The sequence below is a fragment of the Sorex araneus genome, chromosome X (assembly GCF_027595985.1).
Source record: "Sorex araneus isolate mSorAra2 chromosome X, mSorAra2.pri, whole genome shotgun sequence".
NCBI classification, from domain to species: Eukaryota; Metazoa; Chordata; class Mammalia; order Eulipotyphla; family Soricidae; genus Sorex; species Sorex araneus.
The window spans coordinates 123318287-123346053 of record NC_073313.1 but is presented as its reverse complement, the minus strand read 5'-3'; the positions used below and the strand labels follow the sequence as shown (position 1 = coordinate 123346053).

The following is a 27767-nucleotide window of genomic DNA, read 5'->3' as shown; positions in this document are numbered from 1 at the left end:
TGAAGTCCACAGAAGTTAGATCATCAGAAAGGAGGTTTCATAAGTGCGTCTGACCCAGTACCACATGGATAGCACAGCAACTCGGGCAGTGAAAAGGGAAATCTCCAGGGAATGGCAAACTCAGAGACACTCTTCTCCGGGCTTTAAAGTTTGTGAAATTTCTTTTCATTCACTTCTGGAGTCATGCTGACTCATACAAAAAGGAGGCTTCAGTGTACCACATTTCTGGGGGCCCTTTAACCAGTCTCTGTTAGTCATTACTATATTCATAGGCACAGGGCCAGTTCCATTCACACTTTTCCCTCTTCTGCAGTAGGCAGACAGAGTTCCTCTAATCCTTGTGTTCTTTTCTTCCCTCATTTCTCTAAAACCCTTCTTTGAGGGAAAAACGGCTATGGCTTTGGGGATAATATAGCTTTAAGGAAACTTTTGGCAGTTGTGGACATCTGGGCAGTGTTAACCGAATCCCAGAGGTCCGGACAGACCAGGAGCCACTCATCTAGGAATGTTAAAGTTTTTCCAACTGATGAGAGGAACAGAAAGGAAGGAGGAAGAGAGACCAGAAGAGAGAAAGAGTGCACCGAAACACATAAAACAGGTAAGATCTGCTACTTAACCCCTTCATACTCTGCTACCAATTGCCCTATCCAGGGAGGTGAGAGTAAGGAGACCTAGACCTTAGGCAATACTTGGCGAGGTGCGGTGACTTGAGGAAGATGTTCTTTTGTAAAACTGGATCACATACTGCTTTCCACACGAGCTTGGTCAGAATGTAGGCACGCGTTCTCACTATATTCCTGGTCTGCACCAGAGGAGTGGCTGACTCCACAATATGGGATTAGGGAGAAGGTGGACAGGGAAGGGTCCCCAACTTAGCACTAATTCTGAAAAGAAAAGCCTTTGCTCCAAAACCACAGGGACTGAGACTAGAAGTGAACAGACGTCAGTGATTCTTTTTTTTTTTATCTAGCTGTTTATTTTCCTGACATTTTTTAATATCTTTTTCATCATCTCATTTCCTCTTTCTACTTCCTTCAGTTCATAGATTTTCTTTTCTTTCCACCTTCTTACTACATCTTTCTACTTTCCTTGCTTCCCTGGCTTGCTATCTGTTTTCTCCATCCTTCTTCCCTATGACTCTAAATATAACATAGAAGCCAAATAGCAATGAATTGGAAAATAAATTTTTGCCATTCTTACATTCTTACATTCTCACATCTGTTAGGGTGGCTGGCAGAATCTGAAACATTGAGGGGGCTGAGGATAGGACAAGGAGGGGGAAACACCTATAGTGGAGGGAAGCATTCAACCAGGAGGAGGAAGTGGTACTGAAAGGTGGTAAAATGTTATATATGAAAACCAATCAGCAATAGTACTGTAAGCCACAGTGCAAAAACTTTTTAAAAAGTGCCTCTCATCTACCAGTATGCTTCTATGAAATATGGGAGAATTTGGTGGCAGGAAGTAGACACTGGTGAAGGGATCAGTGTTGAAACACCGTATGCCTGAAACCAAATCAAGAATAGCTTTGTACTTTCATGGTTACTAAATAAAAGAAAAAGTATCAGCCATATTTTTTGTTTCTCTATTTTGAGGTTTGATGCCTCCCCCAATGCACGCACTTAACTGAAGGCATGTAGATGAATGGGTGCTTGTTGAAAGGCTCAGTTTGTACCAATGGGAAGAAGATTTGATTGCTGTCAATTACAAAGCATTTGCTTGTGGGGTTGGAGTGACAGTACAGTGGGTAGGACATCTGCCTTGCACACGGCTGACCTGGGTTCAATTCCGGCATCCCATATGCTCTCCCAAGCACCGCCAGGACTAATTCCTGAGTGAAGAGCCAGGAGTAACCTCTGAGCATCACTGGGTGTGACCCAAAAAAAAGCATTTGCTTGCTGCAGGACCACAAAATTCTCATCCCAATGGAATGAGGACAGAATACACTGTGAGGCCAATTGGAGTTTGCACACATTCTCCACACTTACCAAAGTAAGTTCTTTCCAATCTGACTTCCTGCTGGATCATCAGGGTAAAATTAGTAGGTAAAGGTTTACTTGAAAGTCATAAGTCACCACCAAACCACTAAACCTCTGAATTTGAAGAACAGAGTCAGGGTACAGTTATTGCCTGAGAGGCTGGAAAAGGAGGAATCCAGTTATATTCAACAAAAAGTTAGTCATTATATTAAATATATATTGATGGCTTCCATAAATGGAAGGTGGTAATATATTTCTTCTAATGTAGATATTGTTTGTCTCATTTTGTAAATTATTAAACTGAAGGTGGGGAATGAAGGGATTTGTCCAAGACTCCCTATATAAACTTAGAGTAGAATTGTATACACATGGGATCTGTGTAAATCCAGAGTTCATGCTTTTAATCCATCCACACTAATGCTTTCCCAGATTAGGGATTAGAAAACATTTCAATGAATTAAATCATCAACTGGCAGCCTGTCAATCACAGGATCCCCTTTTAGCTTCATAAGAATTTATGTATGTGTTTTCCTAATATTGGTACTTTAATGTCCCTCTCTATAAATTGGACCACATAATATTTGCATCTGACCTCATCAGGGTCTAATGAGAAAGTTTTGTTTGTTTGGAACCTACACCCAATGGTACTCAAAGGTTTCTCCTGGAAGTGTTAGAGGGAGCATGAGGCACTGAGGATTGAATCTGAGCTTCCTATAGGCAAAGCATGCATTCCTACCCTCTGAGATATTTACCTGTGCCTCAATTGAGAACTTACTGTTTTACATTCTCCATGTCCCAGGAGTAAAAGGGACCATTAATAACAAATAGAGTCTTATTATTCTATAAATTAGGAGATAGTTATGAGCTGAACATTAAAATAGGAACTCATTAATTTTAAGATCTCTTTTTCCTTGCAGATCTTGCAGTTGTATTTCCCTTTACTCTTCAAAGTTCATTGATGGCTTATTTTTGAAAGTTATTTTCCTTTGCCCTGGGACTTCTGCCACACATTCTTGTCTCAACCCCCTGACACCACAACAACACCTTTCAACAATGGCAAGTCAACTAATTCAAAGAGGAGCTCTATATCTGCTGTTATTCCTTATTCATGTAGTGACACCAACATGGTATGCAGGTAAGTTCCAGAGCTATGCCTTGAAATATTTTCGTCTTCCCTCCAAGAAGGACAAAATCTAGACGAACTCCTGGAGGAGGCAAAAGTTAGACTGCAATAAGAGATACTGCAATTAGATACTGAGAATAACTATTCTTAACAATAAAGTTGGTAAAATGATTACAGGCAAGGCTGGAGAGGGAAGAATGCTTGCTTTGCATGCAGTCAACCCAGATTTGATCCCTGGCACCACATATGGTCCTCCGAGCCCTGCCAGGAGTGATTTCTGAGTGCACAGACAAGAGTAAACCCTAAGCACCAACAGGTGTGGCCCCAAAGCAAAAACTGTAACAGGCTACCAAGGGAGATTTGGGGGAAAATAAAATATATAACAAAGTATATAAAAGTATATAAAAGTATAACATCAGGGGCAAAATGAGAAGAAAATATATCCTTTGATATATAGCCACTGTTTCACTTGCTTTTGAGCTTAGTTTCTGAAAACCATTTTTTAAAATTCTTTTATTAATTCACCATGTGGAAAGTTACAAAGCGTTCAGGTTAAAGTCTCAGTTATACAATGCTCAAACACCCATCCCTTCACCAGTGCACATATTCCACCACCAAGAATCACGATATACCTCCCCCCTTACCCCCACCTCCCCAGCCCCCCACCCCAGAAAACCATTTTTGAATATTAATTGCTTTATGAGTATTTCAATCTTAATACCCTTGTCAAGACTACAAAAATACCGAGGGTGTGTGAGAGATAGATAGATAGATAGATAGATAGATAGATAGATAGATAGATAGAGAGAGAGAGAGAGAGAGAAGTGTCTGCCACAGAGGTGGGGGGTTGGGTGGGAGGGAAACTGGGGACATTGGTGGTGAGAAATGTACACTGACTGGTGAAGGGATGGGTGTTGGATCATTATATGACTGAAACCTAATCATGAAAAAACTTGTAACTAAAAATGGGAAAAAATACAGAACTTAGTATATGTCCTACTTGGAAAAAATATGGGAGACAGGTAATCTTAAGGAAATAAAGAATCCTTAAAACTACCTCTCTCTCTCTTTCTCCACCCTCTTCCTCTCTCTCTTTTCCCCAAGATATTTATAAGATAAGATTTTTATAGCCCATCTCCACAAAAAAGCGATAATGGCAATGCAGAAATACAGGTCACGTTCTCTTAAACAAGATCTCTGGCTTGTTCCTTACTTCAGAACAGATGGAGATTTCTATTTCCTGAATGTTTCATTCTTTGCCCCTGGAGACACAGGAAGCCAAAGAGAACAGTTTCAGTGAGGAGAGGGGATAAGGAGGAGGAGGAATACGGGAAGGACAATGAGGTGGCAAATAGAGGTTTTTTATGGGGTCCAGCTGGCATTTCAATTGCTAAGAATATTCTGTGGCCTGCATGATCTGTTCCCGTGGAGGATGGGGGAGTAGAGGATGGAGACAGACTCAACCAGTGGAGCTAGGAAGATATCCAGATGAGTAAATAACAAACTACTGCCATCACAGCCACAGTCATTGCAGTTAAAATTTTCCATATGCCCTTAGCTTCTAGTGGAGGCCTTTTGGCAGTAGTTCTGTTTATCTGGAACAGCTGCATCAAGCTTCCAAACAAATAAGCTTCTTCCCGAACTCTTTGGCTTAACATGACTCTGTAGGGGGTGACACACAAGGGCTGACATTGAGATGAAGAAATTAAAGCCAAGTCCTTGGCAGATTACTCAATGTTCAGGGTTAAAGGAGCTCCAAGTCTCAAAAAACAGCATATATATATTGGTCCTCTCCAAACTTCTCCTAGCTTCAGTTCAAATATATAATCCCAAATTCTGGCCAAAACCCACAGGACAAGTTAGTAAAGATTACTTGACTTAAAATAGAATTTAAACAAATGTGAAAAACTTCATGGCATTCAAAAGCCGTTATCTTTCCCTTAATGGAAGTCTGAGTTATGAAATCTTGAAGACAGAGCAATACTTTAAAATCCTAGATTCACATGAGGCTTTCAAAGGACTTTTTGCAAAGGTGGCATTCTACACTTCAACAAAAATCACCGAGGTCACCACTTCTAGGCAGTTTAAGCTAGGGAGGTCTCTGATAGTCTTGCAAAGCCACTCATCTTATACTTCTATACTTAGGAATATTTAAGATGGAGAAATATGGGACTTTTCCTTTAATTCTCCCATATATTTCTAATTCAGCTATCTAAACATAGTATGTTCATCTGTTAATTAATTCACTCATCCAACAAATACTTACTGACTATTCTATATATCTACCACTTTTTTAAAAATTTTGGGGGCCACACCCAGCTGTGCTCAGGGCCTATTCCTGCCTCTGTGCTCAACGATCACTCTGGTGGTGCTGAGCAGATGATAAGGGAAGTCAAGGATTGAATCCTGGTTGGCCCCGCACAAGGCAGATGCCCTACCCACTCGTTTTTTGTTTATAGTTAGCCTTGTCTTAAATGGAAACAGAACAAAGATAGGCACAAAGTGCGAATTTAAAGTTGATAGGAAAAAGGATCCAGGAATAATAAGCATGGGTTGGGAAAAGTTAAGAATATAAGTAAAGCAGAGTTGGTTGAAAGTGTACATTAAAAGAGCCTAAATGATAGTACAGCAGGCAGCGAGCTTGCTTTGCATGTGGCTGACCCCTGTACGATCCTTGGGACTCCATACATATGGCCCCAGCAGGGGTCATCCCAAATCCAGGAGTAAGCCCTGAGCACCACCAGATGTGGCCCAAAAGCTCCCCAAAAGTGTGTATTAACATATTTTCACAGTTCAGGCACTCAGATTGTACTTGTCACCATGAGCTAAGCATTATAGTGTTATATCATCAATTGCATTTCCAATTGTATCTTTGTGAAGTGGAGGGCTTAGGGGTCTGACTGTGCTATGGAAATTGGAGGAACTGAGGAACAGACCTCACACTGATTAAAGGAACTGCCCAAACTCCTGCCCCCCAACCCAAGAGGGACCCAAGAGGACCAAGGCAATAGTAAAATTTAGAAAGGGTAAATCCATGTTAATTTTATGCCTCATCTCAGTATCCTATTATTTGAAAAAATATCCCAAAACAAAGAGGGGAAATAAGGGGGCTTAAAGTAGTAAGGTGACCAAGTCCATCCCTGTTATTAGGCAAAACTGGCACTACTCTACCTGCCTTCGCATTTGGTTGTCAACGGTAATTATATAATTGAATCTTCCCCTCAACTTTCTCACATCCCCTATAATCTTTATAAATCCAGATGGCCTTTGATCTCTACCTCCCCATATCGCCCACCTCCTCACCTCTCTCTCACATACACTCAGTAAAAAAGCTGAGCTGCAAGAAAGATTCTGGATTTTAATCCCTACTGCCATCTCTACTGAAGTATCTGAGTTTAGTTGGTATCAAGGGGTTAAACAATCCTGGACTGGAATGCTTACGCTGCTCCTTACTAACTGGGAGACTTTGATCTATTCCCAGACCTCCCAACTTGTTATTCTGATCTGAACAATAGACAGCAATAAGGGAATCTACCTCTGTGATGTCAGGGTCCATAATGAAATAACATATGTAATGGGTTGAACATAGAGCACATTCTGGGTGATGGATGCTAGCAGTCAGTAATGTTTGTTGTGCTGTTATTCAGTTGTAGGCCCTTCATACCCCTATGTGTTACTATGGTAAACAGAAGCTTACTATTGCCAGATTTCTTCTCAAACAAGCTCTGTAACAAGAGTAGTAGGACCAAATATTTGAGGGAATCACACATATCTGACCTCATTACAGGAGTTTTAAGGCCCTGAGGCTGATACTAACCTAAAACAGCTGAGAGAATCCCCCCACACACATGCACAAAGAAAGCTCCCATATGGAACGGGAGAATAAGGAAGATGAGGTCTGAGAAGAAATAGAGGGGACTGGAAAGAGAATTCAGTGAGCACGGTGCTTTTCTTGCATGCAATTCCACCCAGGTTCCATCCCCAGCACCCCAAATGATCCCTTGGTCACAAACACTGCTAGGTTAATCCCTAAGCATGGCTGAATGTGCAATCCCACAACCCCTTCTGCTGAAAAAAAAAGAAGAAAGGCAAGTCAGGAGAAGAACTAATCAGGATTTCAAAAGGGAAAGAGGAAAAATGAACTCCTGCTTCTGGAATGAGGATAAACCAAGCAGGACATGATTTCATGAGTCAACCCTTCAATTTGATTCATTCTCTTGTCCATCAAGTTGGACTGGTTTTCCACCCTCACTCCCAACCCTCAGGAGGGGCTTGTGGCAAATGAAGGAGCTTCATCAGCTAACCCTCTACTCCACCCTTTAGTAGTGGGGGCCCTGCGCTTCTCCCCTGGGAAGAGGCGGGCTGGTTTGTGGTCTGAGTGTTTACACAAGCCCAAAGGCTCCAGAACCAAAACACTCCTGGAAGCTCACCCGCCCCAGGAAATGAAGAATTGTCTTCTAATTCTGACATGGTTGGCGGCTATGTTCCTGTGCGTGCACAAGGGCTTCCTAAAAACTTGCTCCGGAAAGAACCTAGTTGTTTTCCAATTAGTTCGTGCTCATAACTGATTTCCTGCCGTCTGGTGGAACACATTGTTTAGTCTCCTAGACAGCCGCAGACCTGTCTCCACCAAGGACTGGGCCACTTACCCAGATGGGGGTGGTCTGGGAAAGTTCTCTAGTGAGGCTGCTCCCTCCTAAAGCTCCTGATCAGAGGAAACGTAAATTATTCCGAAGGACTCTGCCTCTTTTTCGTTTTTAAATTCTTTTTAAACCAGGAACATCTGCTCAGGATACAAAACTATTCTTATTCTTCCTTGTGTTGTGAGCCTTCCTTTTCTGCCTCAGCCTGCTACCCCTAGCAACAGCAACCAGGTTACACAAAGCTCATGTCAGTGAGCTAACGGAAATCTGAGAAATTGCTTCATTTTGAAGACCATAAATAGGCCTGTCCTAGTGAAAGACCCTTAATTGGGCTCCATTTTTCCTTCCTATCTGAGAAAACATTCCATCCCCAGTGCCTGATGACAAGGTTCTCACCAATCAAGGCTTGTGAAGTGCATCAAGTAAATGGATCGTTTATAACACAGATTAATGAGAATAATGAACAGTCAAAATTTTCATTTTTTTCAAAATTAGCTTCTAGTGCTATCAGTAAACACTGGCCATGCTGCTTTAACCAATGATGTCTGAAATACCCAGCAACCTGAGTTGATGAGGTTGGCCCACAACAGTTCTATTGCTATGCTAGGCAGAAATTTCCCCATTGCCTCCCTGTCTTCCTATCCATATCCTCAAGAAAGAACCAAGCTGTTTAGGGGGAAAGGTTAGGAAAAACTTGAGAGAAATTAATATATCATATTGATACTGCTTTCTTTAATTTTTTAAATTTTAACCACAACTATGTGACAATTCTGTCAATTACAGGGTTTCATGCATACAGAATTCAAACACCACCCCTTCCACCAGAGTGACTGTGCCATTACTTACTGTCACTACTGTCTCAGAATTCACCCCCCACACTAGCTCCTACCAAAATATCCCTACTGTACCCCCATATCTCATTGCCTTGTTAAGCTCCATTCTGTATACTAGTTAATAGATTCTGTTTCTTTTAGCCATTTTGTTGATTTGTTGTTCTCTTCTTATGTGTTTTTAATATCACACATCTGAGAGAGATCATTGTGTTTTTTTAATTTATTTATTTTTTAATTAGTGAGTCACAGTGAGGGTACAGTTACAGATTCACACATTTTCGTGCTTGTTTTTCCCTCATGCAGTGTTTGAGAGCCCATCTCTCCACCAGTGTCCATTCTCCACCACCAATGAACCCAGTATCCCTCCCACCCCCCCAATGCCATCACCCCCCACCCCACCCCGCCTCTGTGGCGGGGCATTCCAATTTGTGAGAGAGATCATTCTGTATGTCTCCTATTAGCTAACTTCAGTCAGCATGAAACCTTCTAGATTCATCCACACAGGAACAAATTGCATAACTTCATCTTTTCTTGCAGCCAAGTAGTATTCCATTGTGTATGATATCATTTTCTTTATTCTAGGCTCAGGCTACTCTCCAGATGAAAGCTACAATGAAGTATATGCTGAAGCAGCTCCACGTGCGCCTGCCTTAGACTACAGAGGTAATTCTCACTCTTCGGGAGCAATCTTTGCTGGCCCTAGGCCTAAGCCTTCTGTGAAGTGTCAAGCTTGGTTCCTATTTATTCAAACGACTACTCAGTGAATTAGGAACTGTGGTTTCTAAACACAAACTTGGTTATTGACTTGCTATGCGGTAGGTATCAGCTTTCTAGCACTAAAACAGCCCATCTATTAGTAATCATTAAGGACAGACTGGTTAGCTATTATATGACTAATGCTTTGTACGATAAGACAGTGCATGATACAAAATCTAAGAAAGGGGTTTGTTCCCTCAAGGAGCTCAGTAACTCTCTCTCTCTCTCTCTCTCTCTCTCTCTCTCTCTCTCTCTCTCTCTCTCTCTCTCGTGTGTGTGTGTGTGTGTGTGTGTGTGTGTGTGTGTGTGAGTGATTGGGGTTGAATCCAGAGCCTCACACATGCAAGGTAAATGTTATAGTGATGAATAATTCTTTCTAAGAAAAAGAAGTCAGTGACCAGACGTTTGGCTTGATAGCACATGCTAATTAGGAAGGAAGAAAGAAGGGAGGGAGGGATCAAGGGAGAAAGGAAAGAAGGAAGGAAGGAAGGAGGGAGGGAGGGAGGGAGGGAAGGAAGGAAGGAAGGAAGGAAGGAAGGAAGGAAGGAAGGAAGGAAGGAAGGAAGGAAGGAAGGAAGGAAGGAAGGAGGGAGGGAGGGAGGGAGGGAGGGAGGGAGGGAGGGAGGGAAGGAAGGAAGGAAGGAAGGAAGGAAGGAAGGAAGGAAGGAAGGAAGGAAGGAAGGAAGGAAGGAAGGAAGGAAGGAAGGAAGGGTGACATGCAAGGGGAAATTTAGGTTAGGCCTTAAATAATGAGTAGACTCTGAGAACTGGAAAAGGAGGCAGAGTGTTAAGCAAAGCAGATGAACACAGTTATGGATGTCAAACGAATTCTGTGAGAGTAAGGCCGAGCAGGGACTGGGGGCAGGCAGGCAGGCACTCACCTCCAGGATGGGGCACAGAAGAACATTTTAAGGAAGGGGAAGGACTTGGTAAAGATCAACGATGTCATATAATGCAGAGATAAACTACAACAATGTCAGAGACTGAAATGAAGATAGACCAAATGTTATATTTGGCAAGAGGAATTAAATGGTGACTTTTGAGAAAACAGTTTTGACCAAAAAAAAAGTGATCAGAGCTATGGGTTCCTCTGTGTACCTTCCTTTCTATCTTCTATTTATCTTTTTACTATCAAACAGTCCACCACCTCTGTCTTTCTGACTCAGCATCTACTAACTTCTGTGTTCCACAGTCTAGTTCCCACCCACAAATCTCCACGTCAGCACAACACCTCTGTTTTCTCTTTCAGTTGAGGTTGTGTGGTTTGTAACCATTTCCATATCATTTCCTCCTACTACAACACCACTCCCACCAACAGTAACCCTCCGCCACTATCCTTAAGTCCCTTCTCACTTAGCTCTTTGCAGCCTCTGTTCACAATTCTGTTGATAATACCCTGGGGTTTGTTTCCATTGGTGATTGTCTAATCCTTTGCTTTGTTTCCTTATATGCCACATTTGAGCAAGGTTATCTGGTTTTTGTCTTTTACCTTCTGACTCACTTCACTTAGGACATACCCTCCTAACAGCTCTTAAAGCTCAAAATTTCCTAACACTGCTTCATCAGTATGTCCCTTTGTCTGTTGTTTGGGGGCTATGTCCACAGCGCTCAGAGGCTATTCTTCATTTATGGGCTCGGGGTCACTCCTGGCAATGCTTGGGGACTATACACAATGTCAGAGATTGAACTGAGATAGACCACATTACAAGGCAAGTGCCTAAATCCCTTAAGATTCCAGATGGTCCCTTTTAAAGCTTCATTCTTTTCAGTCCATCACCATCTGTGATAACATCCCTCTCTTTTTAATCTCCCTTCCTTGGCCTTCAGGACATTTCACTCTTCTGGTTAGCACTGAACACAAGAAAGGAGATGGTGACAAGGGGAATAATGAAGTATAGACCTGAAGTTTGGGAAAATCTGACCTAATCTCCTGAACTATATCCCCACCTATTGCTAGACACTTCTATTTGATGATATCTAACATTAAGTCATCTTTCAAGAAAAATGGCCCTAATACCTGACCTTTCAAGAAATACCTGCAATATCTCAGTGGCACCTTTATAACCCTACTTTCTGCATCATCTCTCACCATTTACTAAAAATCATCATTTCTTTATTAATCCTTGAGACTCAAATTCCTTGGAAAGACAATAAGTTTTTATTAATATCTAGCTTATTTTAAAATAATATTAAATCAATATTAAATTAATAAATACAATGCATGGAAAGTGACATATACATGTATATGCCCTACATACAAAATTGTGCAATTTAAGATGTGGATTATCAGAGGGAATAAAAAAAGCTTTATAACTCTGCAGTTCTAGTTCAGGCACTTATTCTTCACTACCATGTTTTTAAAAATAATTTATTCTCAATGAACTGTCCAGTCTAATAACTCACTAATCATTTTCTCACATAGAATCAGTGCTTCATGTGTGACATGGCTGTATATATGGCCATGTAACACCTCCTCCATGTTTCACAGTACTAATGTCCCAGTAGAAGCATAGCAAATTTGATGGGAAACTTGTGTAGAAGTTCAATAACACAAGTCTCAACCAGCAACAACCAGCTCAGTAAATCCTCAAGCAATAACTTTACTAACAATGATCACAAACTGACTTTTTTTCTTTTCTTTTCTTTTTTTTTGCTTTTTGGGTCATACCCAGCGATGCACAGGGTTCCTCCTGGCTCTTCCCACCTACTCAGGAATTACTCCTGACAGTGCTCAGGGGACCATATAGACACTGGGAATTGAATACGGGTTGGCCGCATGCAAGGCAAACATCCTACCTGCTGTGCTATCGCTCCAGTCCTGACTTTTCTTTTCTGATAATCCCATTTTCCATTTGTTGTATCAAGCCATATGAAGTAAATTGTGTGTACCTGCTAAGAGGATAGGCTTGGGAGCTGGTAAACTGGGAACATTGGTGGAGGGACGTCACACTGGTGATGGAACTGGTGTTGAAACATTGCCTGAATGCCTGAAACAACTGTATTATGAACAACTTTGTAAATTACAATATTTAAATTTTTTAAAAATCTGTGCTTCAGCCAATTTAGTAGAACTCTTTCCTATTCCTGTTTTTATCCAAATTGAGTTTCCCCTCATCTATCCATCCATCCTTTCTAGCATTCATTTATTCAAAACATATTTATTATTGAGTACCTACTAAGTGCTTCTGGAATAAATGCCTATTGAGACCATACATTTGACACTCCTTGTTTATTGCCTCTTTGACTTACTTTTTGTTATCCTCAACAAAATGGTTACCTATTTAACAGAAGGAGCCATTTATAACACACACACACACACACACACATACAAGCACTGGCTAATTCACATCCTGGGAGCAAAAGTCAGATTGCAGAAGACTGGGAGAAGTGGGTAGGAAAAAACAGCAGATGAAGAAGCTAATTTCAAGGAATCTGACAGTCCTATAATATTAATGCACCCATTGGTTATGTTTATGATTATGTTTATGAGAGCACAAAGCTAATCAAGTGGGGTTATCAGCAATGAGTGGCACAAGGGGTGTGCCGGAAAAGTACAACTGGGGTTCCACATCACTTACAAGTGTTTTTGTGACTAATAATAAGCATCTCTGTCCCTGTGCAGACATTCCTGATGTGTAATGGTTCATTTTACAAATTTCTTACTTTATTATGACATTCAGTCAAAATTACAGTACTATGTTGTTTTGTTATTCAGGACAGTGGCAGCAAGGATAGCTCCTAGTCAGCATTTTTGACCTAACAATTTTCAATTTAAGATCAGGAGAATTTCATTATCCACTCCTATCCCTGTTTTTGATGATACTGAGGTAACACAGGGTCAAAAGTCATGGGCCTTGGAGTCATCTGTGATACAGAGGTGAGATATTTGCATATACCTAACCACTAGAGCCAACACTACCATAAGTATGTAGCCAAACTACTATAATTTAACCTAAAAATTTGTCTGTCTAGGAGACAGGTTGGAGATAAGAAAGAATCTGGGATAACTGATGAAGGGATCTGGACAGTGGTGGTGGGATTAGAGTTGGAACATTGTATGCCTGAAATTCTATTGTCAACAACGTTGTAAACCATGGTGCTAAAAAAAATCAGGATATAGCCAAATTGTAAATCACTGAAGACCTGTAGTATGTGAGACTTTTGATAATATGGGAAATAGTATCTCCACAAGCCACTGGTTTAGGGCTAAGTTTTTCACACATTGTAGCTTCATTTGATTCTTCAAAACAGCTAAACAAAACTGGTTGGCTTTCCCTATTTTATACTTCAGGAAAATAAGCTTAGAAAAGTTAAAATCACAGATCTTGAATGTGGCAGAAGGATTTTAAACCAAGGTCTGACTCCAAAGCTATGCTCTCTCTTGTACACTTACTTCCTCTCTTTCCCCACTCTCATGTCTTTTCTGTTGCTGTTGTTGTTTGGGCCACAGTCGGCAGTACTCAGGGAATATTCTTGGCTCTACACTCAGCCATTACTCCTGGTAAGCTCAGGGTGATGCTACATATATAGGTGCCGGGGTGACCTACATAGTGAGTGCCAGGGATAAAATTCAGGTCTAGCATGTGCAAGGTAAGGACCCTACCCACTGTACTATCTCCTCCCACCCCCCATGTCTTTCTAAGTATCATTCAATGAGAACTGCCTTGATTTACAAAAATGTACATGGTATATGATCGCTACATGATGTTTTTCTAGGATCAAAACATTAGAAGGCAGAGGAGCTGATGACAATATAAAGAATCACGCCTTGTATATAGTAGCTACTTTATAATGACACATATTTCTACCAGATGTTTCATCATACCATATTTAGTCATGTTCTTAGTTTGCTTCCCACCAGCGGTTTTTGGATCTGGTTGGTTAGCCAGTTAACAAATCTCCATTACAGTACTGTCACTTTCCCTGTATTTCTTCATCTCATCTATTTATACTGATGGTATAAAAGGTATTTCCCACATGCTTCTATGTATAACTTACCATTTCCCCTGCTCTGCCAGTGTGGTTACAATATCCCCAAAGGAAATGACATCAGTGTGGAATTATTCTTGAGGGCAGCTGAAGATTACTACTTCCCTTTCTGTCAAATGCTTGGGTTCAACTATTCTAGGTTGCTCTCACTGCTGTCGGTTTTCCCAGCCTGTAGTTCCTAAAGCCTACCTTCCTCCTTTTGGGGAATCAAATGTACAGCACGGTAACTACAGTTAATAATACAACATCACAGGGCTATGGAGATAGCTCAGAGGAGTTGAATTGGAACTCTAAAGCTAACTCAAAAGCTAACATTGGAAACCAAAAGCATGTTGCTGCTCGAAGGAGCGTTTTTCTCACTGCAATCTGTCTTTGTTCTTCAGCTGCCCGCAAGCAGAGGCTCTAACTTTTGTTAATTTAGCTCTTTCTATGCTTTTTGTCAGAGCCTCCTTTCTGATTACAATTTTTGGGAACCAAATGAGCTCAGATGGAGCTTTAGTTTTCCCAACCCAAGCAAACAAGTATGTATCACTTTGGGCAGGTGGTCCTCCGCCTGATTATATGTATCCCTTTAAAATCTGAATCCAGGGCTAGAATGATAGCACAGTGGGTAGGGCATTTGCCTTGCACACGGCCGACCCAGGTTCGATTCCCAGCATCCCATATGGCCTGCTGAACACCGCCAGGAGTTATTCCTGAGTGCATGAGCCAGGAGTAACCCCTGTGCATTGCTGGGTGTGACCCAAAAAGCAAAAAATAAAATAAAATATGAATCCAGTAAAGAGTCATTTTTCATATAGTCAATGAGGGGAATTTTTGAGAGGGGTGGTTATTGAGCAACACCCAGTAGTGCTAAGAGTTTATTCCTGGCAATGTTCAGGGGATCAATATGCAATGTCAGAGAGCTCGATCTGGGGTCATCAGCAAGCAAAGTGCCTTAAACACTATACTATTCCTCCAGCCCATCAATGAGAGATCTTTATGGTGTATTTATGATTTAATAACCCCATAACCTACTGTGCTCAGTAGTGAACTGTGATTGGACTTTCATTCCTAAACAGTCTTTGAAGTTGCATTTCCTTATTCTCACTTGCTTACATATTTCTGTGGCTTTAAAACACTATTTAAAATTTACATGACAAAATTCACTCTTTCGGGGCAAACAGTTCTATGAGTTTTGACATATGTATAAAGGCCATATTACACCATGACCCTTCAAACAGTTCTATCACCTAAAGAATTTGTTCAGGGCTGCCTCACTGAGATTATTTATCTCTAACCTTTACCCCTGATCTTTGGCAACTACTAACCTGTATTCTTGCCTTATCCAGAATGTCATATAAATGAAACTTAAACATTTGTATATAGAATTTTGAATCAATGCCAATTTTATTTTACTTGGCTAAATATTGAAAGTGGGACTGCAGAGTTTCAGGATAAGGGTATACTGACCTTTATATGAAAGTACCAAATATTTTCCAAAGTAGCTATTTCATTTTGTATTTCTCACAGCAGTATTATAAGAGTTCCAGTTTCTTCTCCTTTCCAACACTTGTACTGCAAGAGGCTGTTTTTTTTCTTCTTTTTGGGTCACACCCAGCACTGCACAGGGGTCACTCCTGGCTCTGAACTCAGGAATTACTCCTGGCGGTGCTCAGGGGACCATATGGGATGCTGGGAATCAAACCCAGGTCAGTTGTGTGCAAGCAAACACCCTACCTGCTGCGCTATCGCTCCAGCCCCAAGGCTGTTTTATTTTTAACTTTAAGACACATTATTGTGTGTATAATGGCATCATATTGTTATTTTAATGTCACTTTTCTTTGTGGGGGTAGGATGGCCACCCCCAGCTGTGCTCAGGGATTACTCTGTGCTCTTAACTCAGGGATCACTCCTGGTGGGTTGGAGGACCTTGTGGGGTACCAGGGATCAAAGCCAGGTACCATAGACAAAGCCAAGTCTATATGCAAGTCAAGTACCCAATCCACTGTCCTATCACTCCAGTCCCTTAATGTCACTTTTCTAATAACTAATAATAAAACTTTTCCCATGCTTATTTACTATATTTACTTCAGTGAAATATCATTGTATCACTTTTGCCCATATTCTAAATGAATTATTTCCTTTTCTGTTGAGTTTGAGAGTTAGATATTAATTCTTGGTCAAAGATATGGTTTCCAGATATGTTCTCCTAATTTCTAGTTTAACCTTTCAAAGAACAAGAGTTTAACTTTGACTAAGCACAATTCATTGATCTTTTGCTGTAATGAATTGTGTTTTAGATATGTCTCAGACTTTTCCCCAAGCCCTAGAATCCAAAGGTTTCCCATTTTTGCTCTAAACATGTTATAATTTTAATCTTTGCATTTAAACAGTCGCAATCCACTTTAGTGTAAAATATGAGAATTCTCTCTCTCTCTCTTCCTCTCTCCCTCCCTTCCTATCTTCTCCTCTTTCTTTCATCCCTCATTCTCTTCTTCGTCTAGGGTTTAGTTGTTTTAGCACTATTTGTTCAAATGACTGTCTTTCCTACACGGAATTTCTTTTGCATCTTTCTTCAAAATCACTTTGGCATGCTTATAGAGATCAATTTGGCGTCCATTTTGTTCCACTGACCTTCGTGTCTGTCTTTTCAACAATATACTGTCTTGGTTACTGTGCTTACTTTTCTTCTATTGCTACAGTCCCCCGATGGTGTTATACATTAAATATCCAGGATGGAGAAGTCACATGCTACTCACCAAGGGGACGAAACTATTATAGCAGCCTGGGCACTCGTTGTGAGATCTCCTGTGACCGAGGCTTTCGGTTGATTGGAAGGAGGTCAGTGCAATGCCTGCCAAACCGCCGTTGGTCTGGAACTGCCTACTGCAGACGTAAGTTAAGTGTGTGCATATGCGATATGTGTATATGAGAGGTAAGCCAACTGATCATTGAAGGGACATGCCTGGTGGTAAAGTATGCCTTCTGTAAACTGCAAATTGAGAACTTTCCATAGACCTCTAATAGGACCTTCTATTGTAACAAACTATTTTTTTCTCCCTGTTGTTATTGTCCTAGGAATTTGGGGCATTTCAGTAGGAGTCATCCCTTCTGGCTCAGGGGGCCCAGGAATGCATTTCAGAAGCTAAGACTTGAGCCTAAGGCCTATGGACCTGAGCCTGCCTCTGAAACTATCAAGCCTGTGGGTTCTTAGACTCCTTCCCACTTGTGGTAAACAGCTGTACTTCCTGGACTAAGACCTTAGAAAGCCTTGGCAGTAAAGTCATAAGATATATGCTGTACTTCATTTCCTTCTGGAAATCAAAATCAATTCTTAAGACTAGAAGGAGGAATGCTAAACTATATAGGTTCCAAATCACAGCTTACCCTCTTAGCATTTGAGCTTTGTGTGTCCATTTGTCCATCAGTCTGAATGCTATTTTTAGACACCTGTGTGTGCATGAATACAGTGTACCTGGAGGTAGAGTGCTACTTATTCAGAAAAAAATGGTGTGGTCAAATAAGAGGATATGGAGAAGAGAAGTTTGATAGCCTGAAAAGAAGCCATCACACCTCTCTATGTAGCTGTAATTAATTTGTTTTTCGACAGGCTCCATTATGTTGATCACTCTGGAAGCTTTCTCAATTCCTAAATTATCCCCAAGCTGATTGCAGGTTAATGGGATAGAATCAGAAATGTGTGTACATGAATATAGTGTACCTGGATGCAGAGTGCTAAGTATTCAGAGGGAAAAAATGGTGCTGTCAAAGAAGATACTGTGGAGAAGAAGTTTGATTGCCAGAAAGGAAGCCACCACACCCCTCTATATGGCTGTAATTAATCTGTTTTTAGACAGACCCCATTATTTCCAAAACGAATTTGGGTTGGCCTCACAAAATTAAAGTAACATGTGATAAATTTAAAGTGAACATAAATCCAGTTAAGAAAATGAGAACTACTTAGTTCCCGGTGCCTGGGGTGAGTTAATTACTATAATTGAGCACTGAAAAATGGCTTTGTATTTCCTCATGAGACAAAAAGGTGAAGACTTTATCATGTTCACTATCATGTAATAGTAAGAAAATGAATTCCTCTGAAAAGAGAAACCCTTTTCTTGGCCCTGATTTCAAGGACCTTATTTTTGTGTAGATCTTTACATAAAGGATGCTGGAAAAGATAGAGGGCAATAATCTTTGAATATGTCTTGGCCAAGAAACAAAATGCATTTGGTTTATATAGAATTTTTCTTCAAAGCTCCAGTAATTGACCTGGGTGGGAATAAAACTTAAACAACCTAAAAGAATGTATAACTTACCAATTTCTCTCAAGTAACAAGTATCTCAAAAGAGACTTGACACTCCCAGAATCACAATCAATTTGCAGCAGTAGTCTCTGCTGTGGCACACGTAGTAACTAAAACACTTCAATTTCTCGTGAATCAAATGCCACAAAGCTGGTCTTCCAGGTTCTGGTCAGACGTCTATTTTTACGTAGAGGGCCAAACCATTTCTGAAAAATGCTTGTGAAAACAGCTGAATTATACTCCCTCAATAAAAGGAGTTTAGAATTTATTTAATGACTTCTCACATTTGAGGAACAAAAGACAAACACTAACAATGTTTGAGAGCCTAAATGAGTGCAAGGGGTTCAATGCAGTGTCTTTTCAATCTGCATAACCATCCTATGAAGTAGTCACATTTTACTGAGGATAATCTTGAGACTCAGAGAGATAACATAACTTGCACAAATCACAGAGCTGGTTAGTTGGGGTACTAACTCCGATGTGATTCCAAAGTCCATGTACTGGCTGTAGCCAGAGAGATAGTAGAGTAGGTAGGTTACTTGCCTTGCACACAGTTAATCCAGGTGAGATTCTTGGCACCCATATATATGATCCCCCGAGCTCTGCCAGGAGTGATTTCTGAGTGCAGAGCCAGGGATAAGCCCTGAGCACCAATGGGTGTAGCCTCAAAACTACAATAAAAAACGAACAACAAAGTCCATGTACTTGGACAAGTACTTTAATTCATTAAGTGCTTCCCCTTGAGCACTATGGTGTTTTACACTATAAAAATAAAAACACGAAAGAGGCAATAAGGTGCAAAAATGTCAGGTCCATTGGGGGACTCTGTATTTTCTGCTTTCTCAGATACTGATATCACTGTTAGGTGCCCAGGCATATCTCCACATAATCCCACACATTTTTGAGCTTGCTATTTGTTTTTCTTTTAGAGATGCGATGCCATGTACTGCAGTTCATCACTAGTGGCACCTACAGCTGCACAAATGGGGTGCTTCTCGACTCCCGGTGTGACTATAGCTGTTACAGGGGTTATCACCTGGAAGGTGACCGCAGTCGAATCTGCATGGAAGATGGACAATGGAGTGGAGGCGAGCCTGTATGTGTAGGTAAGCGCTGCATGCTATAGTCACTCTACTGCAAAGAGCCCTGGCCCTCTAGAGGATGACAATTCTCCCCTTAGAATGCATTCCTGGTCACTATGAGGGTGGCTCCCTAGGCACATGCTTAAAAAAGTGATTGCATTCTCTGGAGCTGCACTTCCTTCTCCAATTTCCCTCCACACTGAACTGATAGTTTTAAGCCTACACAGTAGTATGACATTGCATCTATGGAACTGCATCTAGGAAAGATGAAGCACTTGATTTTTATAGTTTGCGGAGACTACACCCAGTAGTGCTTGGAGGGGGGGGGGTGGGATACTCATAGCCCAGTGTTCCAGGATTGTTCTGATGGTACTTTCAGAAAGATATGAAACCAGGGATCAAACTCAGGACTCCTGCAGGCAAAGCATGCACTCTGGGCTGTTGAGTCATCTCCCCAGTGTAGTCTTGGGTTTTTCACTTTGGCAGACATAGATCCTCCCAAGATCCGATGTCCCCACTCACGTGAGAAGATGGCAGAACCAGAGAAGCTGACTGCTCAAGTATACTGGGACCCACCCTTGGTAAAGGATTCTGCTGATGGTACGATCACCAGGTGAGCTCAAGTCAATCGGTGCCCCCTTGCAGCTCCCCCAGACTCTCAGGCTGCTCTCAGTGAATTACACAAGTTAAGGCTATAGTGATTATATTCAAAACCTCAATTTTAAGGGTGTGTTTCCACAGCGGCTCTTTCAACCTGTCCCATGCAGGGTAACACTTCGGGGCCCTGAGCCTGGCTCTCACTTTCCCGAAGGAGAACATGTGATTCGGTATACTGCCTACGACCAAGCCTACAACCAGGCCAGCTGCAAGTTCATTGTGAAAGTACAAGGTCAGAACGAAGTCTTACATTTCTACTAGATTTCATCTCCTGCCCCTGACCTTCTAGATGACCACTGCAATCTTCTCTCTATGTCTGAAACATAAAGCTCATTTATATTAGGAAAAGAGAAGAGCAAGTTCACTCAGCTGAGTCATTCAGGAAGTTTGTGTTACATACATATACACATATTTCTGAACTTGACTCTCAAGACTTTCTCCTTTTCCTAAATCTAGATAAAACTCACTTCTCTGTTTCTTTCTTTTCTTGGACTTCCAGTTACTGATTTATTCTCAGTGTTTCATCCCAGGCTGACAATGATGGTATCGGTCGCTTTAATTTCCTGCTTTGTGTTGTATGGTTTTGATTTGTTGTTCTCATACTAAGAATGATTCATTTTAACTAAAGAAAACAAACTGATTAAATAATAACAAAAACACTAACTCTTAGGCTTGGTTTGAAAAAAATTATGATAGTTAGCAAAGGAGAAAGGGGAGGGTAGGAAGACCTTTGATGGTGTACAGGATGGTATTGGAATTTTGGTGGTGGGTGTAGTGAATCCTATACATAGACAGAGATGCTAAATTTGTGTGGCATTGTAAACCAATACAAATTGATTAAAAAGATGGAAAAGCATGAAACAAACAAGATAAATAAGTAAAAAAGAGTGTAACATGAAAAACATCATGCGCATTGTTGAACATTTTAGACAGAAGTAATCAAAGGGGAAATCTATTACACTGTCATTCAAAGTAAACTGCTGTTAATCATTTTATTTTCCTTATAGTTTTTTCTATACGCACCTAAAATATACAAAGTTGAGAAAATGTCATGTATTTAATCTTAGACCACCCTTTTTAACTTTTCCTAACAATTTTTCCATGTTTCTTACACATTCTTCTGAAATATATATTTTTAAATTTAGAAAACAATACAGAGTTTATGCACATTGTTTCTTGCACTGATAGTCATTTAAAGGAGGAACAAGGGGCTAGGAAACAGCTCAAAAAGCTGAGTACATGCTTTGCATGCAGGAGTTCCAGGTTTGATCCCGAGTATTGCATAGAACCTTGATCACCACTGGGAGTGATTCCTGACCATGGAACCAGGAGTAGCCCCCAAGCGCTGCTAGTACTTAAAAAACAAAATAAAAACAAACAAACAAAAACACACAAAAGAAAGAAAAAGGAAACTGCTTTTAGTTTTATTTAATTAAATTTTTGTGGGGCTTTGTGTTTTGTTTCATCTTTGGAAGGCCACATCCACCACTGTGGTCCACTGAGTACCAGTGATACTCAGGCTTATTCCTGGTACTCCTGGTGGTGTTCAGGGAACCATATGTGGTACCAGGGATTAAACCCAAACACTCTACCTACTGTACTATTGCTCTAGCCACACCTCAGTTTCTTCCTGTAGATGTCCCAGGGTTGCAGGTATGACAGTTCAATGCTCATGCCCAGTTATGTGATGTTTGAAGGCCATCAGGGCAACACTGGTAATGTCATGGATATGGATTCAGAGCCCTGAACGTACTAGGCACCACAAATATTTTAATAACAGAGTAACCTACTTCTAAAAATACATCATGATTTACTTAATGCTTCTCCTACTGGTGAAAATTTAAGTAACCACTAAATATTTTTACAATTAAAATGTTTAAAGCTGTCACCTTTGTGCAAGTATCTACAAAATTTGAAAAAATGCTACATATATGTACACACATATACATATATAAACACACATATATGTATATATGACAGATTCATGGTCTTTTGATGACAATCTCATGCTTTTAGATTTTTGAATATCCTTATCTGCATTTCAGATTTAATTTGTTAAGAAAGGAAAATTCTGACTCCATTCTGGACTTTAGAAATACAGGGAAGTCAGTTATAGTGACTATGTTAGGTTTCCACATTTGGAAAACTCATCATAGGCACCTTCTTAGCCCTTTACTTTGTCTAGGAGAGATCTCATAGGCCCTAATTTGAACTCCTCCTTAACAGTGAGGCGTTGTCCAAGTCTGAAACCACCAGAGCATGGCTACCTCATCTGCACCTCAGCAGGGAACAACTATGGTGCCGTCTGTGAATACCACTGTGATGGAGGTTATGAGCGCCAAGGGACCCCCTCCCGAGTCTGCCAGTCCAGCCGCCAGTGGTCAGGAGTACCTCCTACCTGTGCTCGTGAGTGAAACCAGGGAATAGGGAAGAGTGGATAGATCAGGGCTACTTTAGAGGATCTTCTGGTGTGTGTGGCACAGGGGTCCAAAAGCAATGTCTGTGAAGTGGGAATGGGAGGTCTGTGGTGAGTTTAAAGGCCAAAGTCACCTCCATCCCCCATAGATTATTTCCACTCTATAGAGGAAGAGTTTAAAATTCCCAAATAGTCTTTTGGGATTTCCCTCAAAGAAAGTGGGAAACCCTCAAGGAGGCTAACTCAATAGACCAGAACTCAAGATGTTGTTAGCCATGCTGAGATGAAAGGGGGTATACTTTGGGGGCCAGATAGTACAGCGGATAAGGCACTTGCCTTGTACATGGCTGACCCAGATTTGGTCCCCTGAGCTCACCAGGAGTAATCTCTGAGCTCAGAGCTAGGAATAAGCTCTGAGTAATGACAGGTGTGACCCCCCCAAAAAAAAAACCAAACAAAAAATGAAAAAGAATATACTTTGGCCATCTGTTTCTGTCCTAGCTATGAAGATTAATGTCAATGTCAACTCAGCTGCTGGCCTTCTGGATCAGTTTTATGAGAAACAGAGGCTTCTCATCATCTCAGCTCCTAATTCCTCCAACAGATACTATAAAATGCAGATCTCTATGCTACAGGTGAGACCCCCCTGCACCCCTAATTGGGGTTTAGCTACATTATATACCTCCTCCCCCTAACCCTTATTCCCTTACCTTTTCCAAGTCAAAGACTTGCACTTTTTGTGGCAGAAACTCTCTTCTTCAAACTTTTTGTGGATAGAATCTGGTAAGTTTTTCTGCAGGGAATTTTACCACACTTTAAGAAATTACAACATCTTTAATTGAAAAAGTAGTTAGGACACTGAAATGGTGAGAGTGACTTACAGGGTATCAGTGAATAATAGAAAAAGATTTTGGAAAAAAAGAATAGAAAAAGAACAGGGCAAGGTACTCTGGAGACACTTGTAAAACTGATATGCTCAAATGTGATTGTGTTTATTTCAAGAAATAATTGCACTAATAAATACTTAGATGGTAAGTACCATACAAGCCTCAAGTATGTAAGTATCTGCTTTGCACATCTTTAGTTCTTACAACCACCCTTGTGATGTGTGAACTTTTACTGTACCCATTTTATAAGTAAGGAAATCAAGGCATAGAGAGGCTAATCATTTATCTACCTAAGATCACTAGTTACTAAGTGGCAAGTCAGGACTGAACCCAAGCAGTTTGACTATAAAATCTGTGCTTCGGACCATTATCAGTAGCAGAAGAGAAGGAAGGGTGTTGTAATATTCAGAATTGTGAGAGGGTTGCATGGTTGTTTTGCAATACTACAAGATACCTAGCCATAACTACTGGTGGGAGCAGGAAGACTAAGATACAACATATATGGTCATTTGGAATTCAAAAAAGTGCAGAATAGATTCTTAAAGAATACTCAAGAACCCCTGTCAAGACGAAAAGAGTCAACTCTGAGGAACTTCAAGGGATTGCATATCCACGTAAGAGAAGAAATTATTTAGAGAGGATTCTAAAGATTGAATCTTGCAAGTTGCCAAGTCAATATTCATTGAGCTGATGGGGCAGCACTTATTGGTAGTAGTTAATAAAAGGATGACCTTGGGTGTCTAAAACAAAAAGAACCTAGTTCCTTGGGTATTAAAACAAAAAGATAGCAAAGGCACTACCTTAGCACTACCTTAGCTACCAAGAACAAGAACAGGAAGCACCCAGTAAGTACAGGGACTCTGAGACTTATAGGAATAACCCATATTAAGTTAGGGGTGGAGCACCAAGAAATGTCTGCTGCTTCTTTCAGCCTATCCCAGGTAAATGGCAAGTACATAACCCCAAAGGGCAAAGCAAGACAAAAATCTAGGGTAGAGATTACTGCCCAGTGTGAGAAAAAGCAACAAAGGATAATGGGGGGAAAAGTAGTATTCTAGATAAATTCTGGAGAGTGGAAGATGACCCTGGTCATGCAGTCCATGGTTGTACACTTAGGTAGGCACAACCTAACTATTCAGTCCTCAGTTTGTAACATGGATTAGTATCTTATTATTGCCATGCACATTTATGCAAATGAGTTTCTTTACACAAAAAGCAGGATACCACCTACCTTTACTGGGGTGTTGTGATAATCAGATTATTTCTGTGAAGTATTAGGTACATGTGTTCAGTAAACAAAACCCATTGTGGTATCAAAATACCCTACTGTTACGATCCTATGCATTTTAAATCCTGTGAAAAACTAAGCAATGATAGATCACACTCCTGCAATTATTCAATTACTTTTCTGTTTTCTCTCTTGCATGACATAACTGGTTTTATACACTTCATTAGAAAAAAAAAGATAGGGCAAGCTCCTCAGGAATGACAGAGGGGGGACTCTGTAAACCCCCTGGTGGGAGGGTTGAAGGAGAAGCCCCTCTTTTCCCACACTGCCTTACAAGCTCCCAGAAGGAATCAAGTAAGCAGCCTTAGGTTGATCCTATGACATAAAGCATTCTCTTTTTCCAGCAATCCATCTGTGAATTGGACCTGCGGCACGTGACCATCATCGAGCTGGTGGGGCAGCCACCTCAGGAGGTGGGGAGAATCCGGGAACACCAACTGTCAGCCAACATCATCGAGGAGCTCAGGTGCAGGCTGGGAAACTGCAGGAAAGGGTCTGGCAGGACACTGGCAACATAGGCTTAGCAGAGAATCAGCAGACACTACTCTCTTGGGGAGCAACTTTTTCATATGCATCTGGTAATACAAAATAGTGGCAGACCGTCAAGATCAAGTGGGGTGGTGCTTCAAATACAGAAGGCCAGGTACAACATCAAACCAACTTAGGCCTATACTTTTCTAAGGCATGTCAGGTGACTCTGAAGAACTACCAGGGCTCAGGCAGTTATACCCAGCGATGACTAAGAGAAACTCTGATTCTGTTTCCACGTGGCCTTCCTCTCTTCATTTTCAGTCACCAAATAAGGAGCAAAAGTCACTGAAATCTGAGTCATATCCATGTATCCATATCGATCTTTCCATAACCAACTGGGGAAAGAGACGACTATAAGCGACAGATAGCAAAAGCTGACTTTTCCCCTTATCTGTTCATTATCATCCTTTCAATACCTCCACACATACTCAGGGTCAATAAAATCATCATTTCCTGTGCTATAAAGAATATTCGCATCTATGGTTCAGTCTTAGTGGGGATAGAAAGAGTCAGTAGAAATTGGGGAACACTCAGAGGAGGAAGACTGCAGACTTGCAGCTACAAATAGAAAAGCTGATCAATCTGTGATGTCAAGCATGGTATTGCATATTATACCCAGCCCAATTATTTTTTAAAGAAAATATGACTTTTATTATATCATTCTTTCTTTACTTTTTATTGAATCATTGTGAGATAGACCCTTACATAGCTGTTTATGATTAGATTTCGGTCATACAGTATTCCAACACACATCCCTCCACCAGTGTACATTTCCCAGCAACACTGCCCTCCACTTCCACCCCCTGCCTGCCTCTATGGCAGGTGCTTTTCTTCTTCTTCCTTTCTTCTTCCTTCTTCCCTCTTCCTCTTCTTCCTTTATTCCCTTCCCTCCTCTTCCTTCTCCTTCTCCTCCTCCTCCTCTTCCTCCTCCTCCTCCTCCTCCTCCTCCTGTTCCTCCTCCTGTTCCTCCTCCTTCTCCTCCTCCTCCTGTTCATCCTCCTCCTCATTCTCTTCCTCCTCCTTCTCCTCTTCATCCTCCTCCTCTTCCTTCTCCCTCTCCTCCTCCTCCTACTCTTCCTCCTCTTCCTTCTCCTCTATCTCTTTATCTCCTCTTCTCTCTCTAATGCCAAGCCCAATTCTAGAAACGATAGTCCACATCATATCACACGTGGCTGGTGCTCCCTAGAGTTATTCTGTGCATCCCACAGAGCACTATGTAATAGCCCTACATATAGTATCTCTAATAGAAGCCTGGTAATAGCAAAGCTGTTACACCTGGGGTGAGGAAGCAAATGCTTGCAGAGTTAGATGTATAAAGGCAGAAAACCTAGGGTAGTCAGGCAGTAAAAAACAATGGGACTTCAGATCGGTAGTGGAGAGAATAGGGATAAAGGATTGGGTGGATCAGGAGTTAGTTCATCAGGGGAGCTGTGAAAACTCAGATGGGATGGAACCTATACAAGGTCTCACACCTCCCTGGGATCCTCTCTACAGGCAATTCCAGCGCCTCACTCGCTCCTACTTCAACATGGTGCTGATTGACAAGCAAGGAATTGACCGGGAACGCTATGTGGAACCTGTTACTCCAGAAGAGATCTTCATGTTCATTGATGACTACCTACTGAGTGACCAGGAGCTGAAGCAGCGAAAGGAGCAAAGGGATTTGTGCGAGTAAAATTGAGCCAGGACCTGGCTGAGATCAAGAGAAAACTTCCACTAGTTATCTGAATCCAAGGCCTACTAAGTTGGACAAGTGGTTTCTCATGGTTTGGGGTCAGGACTGTGAGGTGGGTGAGTTTTACAAATTCTTGGGCATTTCCAGGCACCCCTTAAAGACTGTGTTATAGTTTCCTTAAGAAAGATTATGCATTAGGTAGCACTGGATCTGCAGAAGAAGCCAGGGATGGATTAACAACAGGCCCTTGGCAGCAGTTTAAGGTTCCCTGAAGTGTTTAAGTTCTTTTAACCAGACTAGAATATATTTGTTTTCTAACTGTCTACTCATTTCTTCACAGTCTCCCAGATAAGTGCATTAATTTCTCTTATCCACAGAGGATGTGTTCCAAGACACCCCTAGTGAATGTCTGAAACTGTGGATAATAACAAATTCCTATATACACACTGTTTTTACTATACATACATATCTATGATAAAGTTTAATTTATAAACCAGGCACAGTGACTAGAATAATAAAATAGAATAATTATAACAATAACAATATACTATTAATAAAAGATACATGAATTGTGGCCTCAGAGTATCTTGTTGTACCTACTATTTGCAGATTGGTTGACAGG

General features: G+C 41.0%; 1 protein-coding gene across 1 annotated transcript; it reads left to right on the top strand.

Moving 5' to 3' along the window:
* The first annotated feature begins 513 nt into the window (after window positions 1-513).
* On the top strand, window positions 514-27767 carry SRPX2 (sushi repeat containing protein X-linked 2). The gene is made up of 11 exons (XM_055122361.1): window positions 514-598; window positions 2897-3114; window positions 9161-9241; window positions 17008-17199; window positions 19539-19715; window positions 20178-20304; window positions 20459-20580; window positions 22575-22754; window positions 23266-23399; window positions 25284-25405; window positions 26965-27767. The coding sequence occupies exons 2-11, from the start codon at window positions 3033-3035 to the stop codon at window positions 27143-27145; spliced, it is 1398 nt and encodes a 465-aa protein (XP_054978336.1). The 5' UTR covers window positions 514-598; window positions 2897-3032; the 3' UTR covers window positions 27146-27767.

Bases quoted from the DNA above. Each gene is read 5' to 3' on its own strand.
- SRPX2 (XM_055122361.1), top strand. From the start codon at position 3,033: ATGGCAAGTCAACTAATTCAAAGAGGAGCTCTATATCTGCTGTTATTC. The intron at 20,581-22,574 runs GTCAGAACGAAG...CCTCCTTAACAG, and splicing joins GTTCATTGTGAAAGTACAAG to TGAGGCGTTGTCCAAGTCTG. The intron at 23,400-25,283 runs GTGAGACCCCCC...CTCTTTTTCCAG, and splicing joins TGCAGATCTCTATGCTACAG to CAATCCATCTGTGAATTGGA.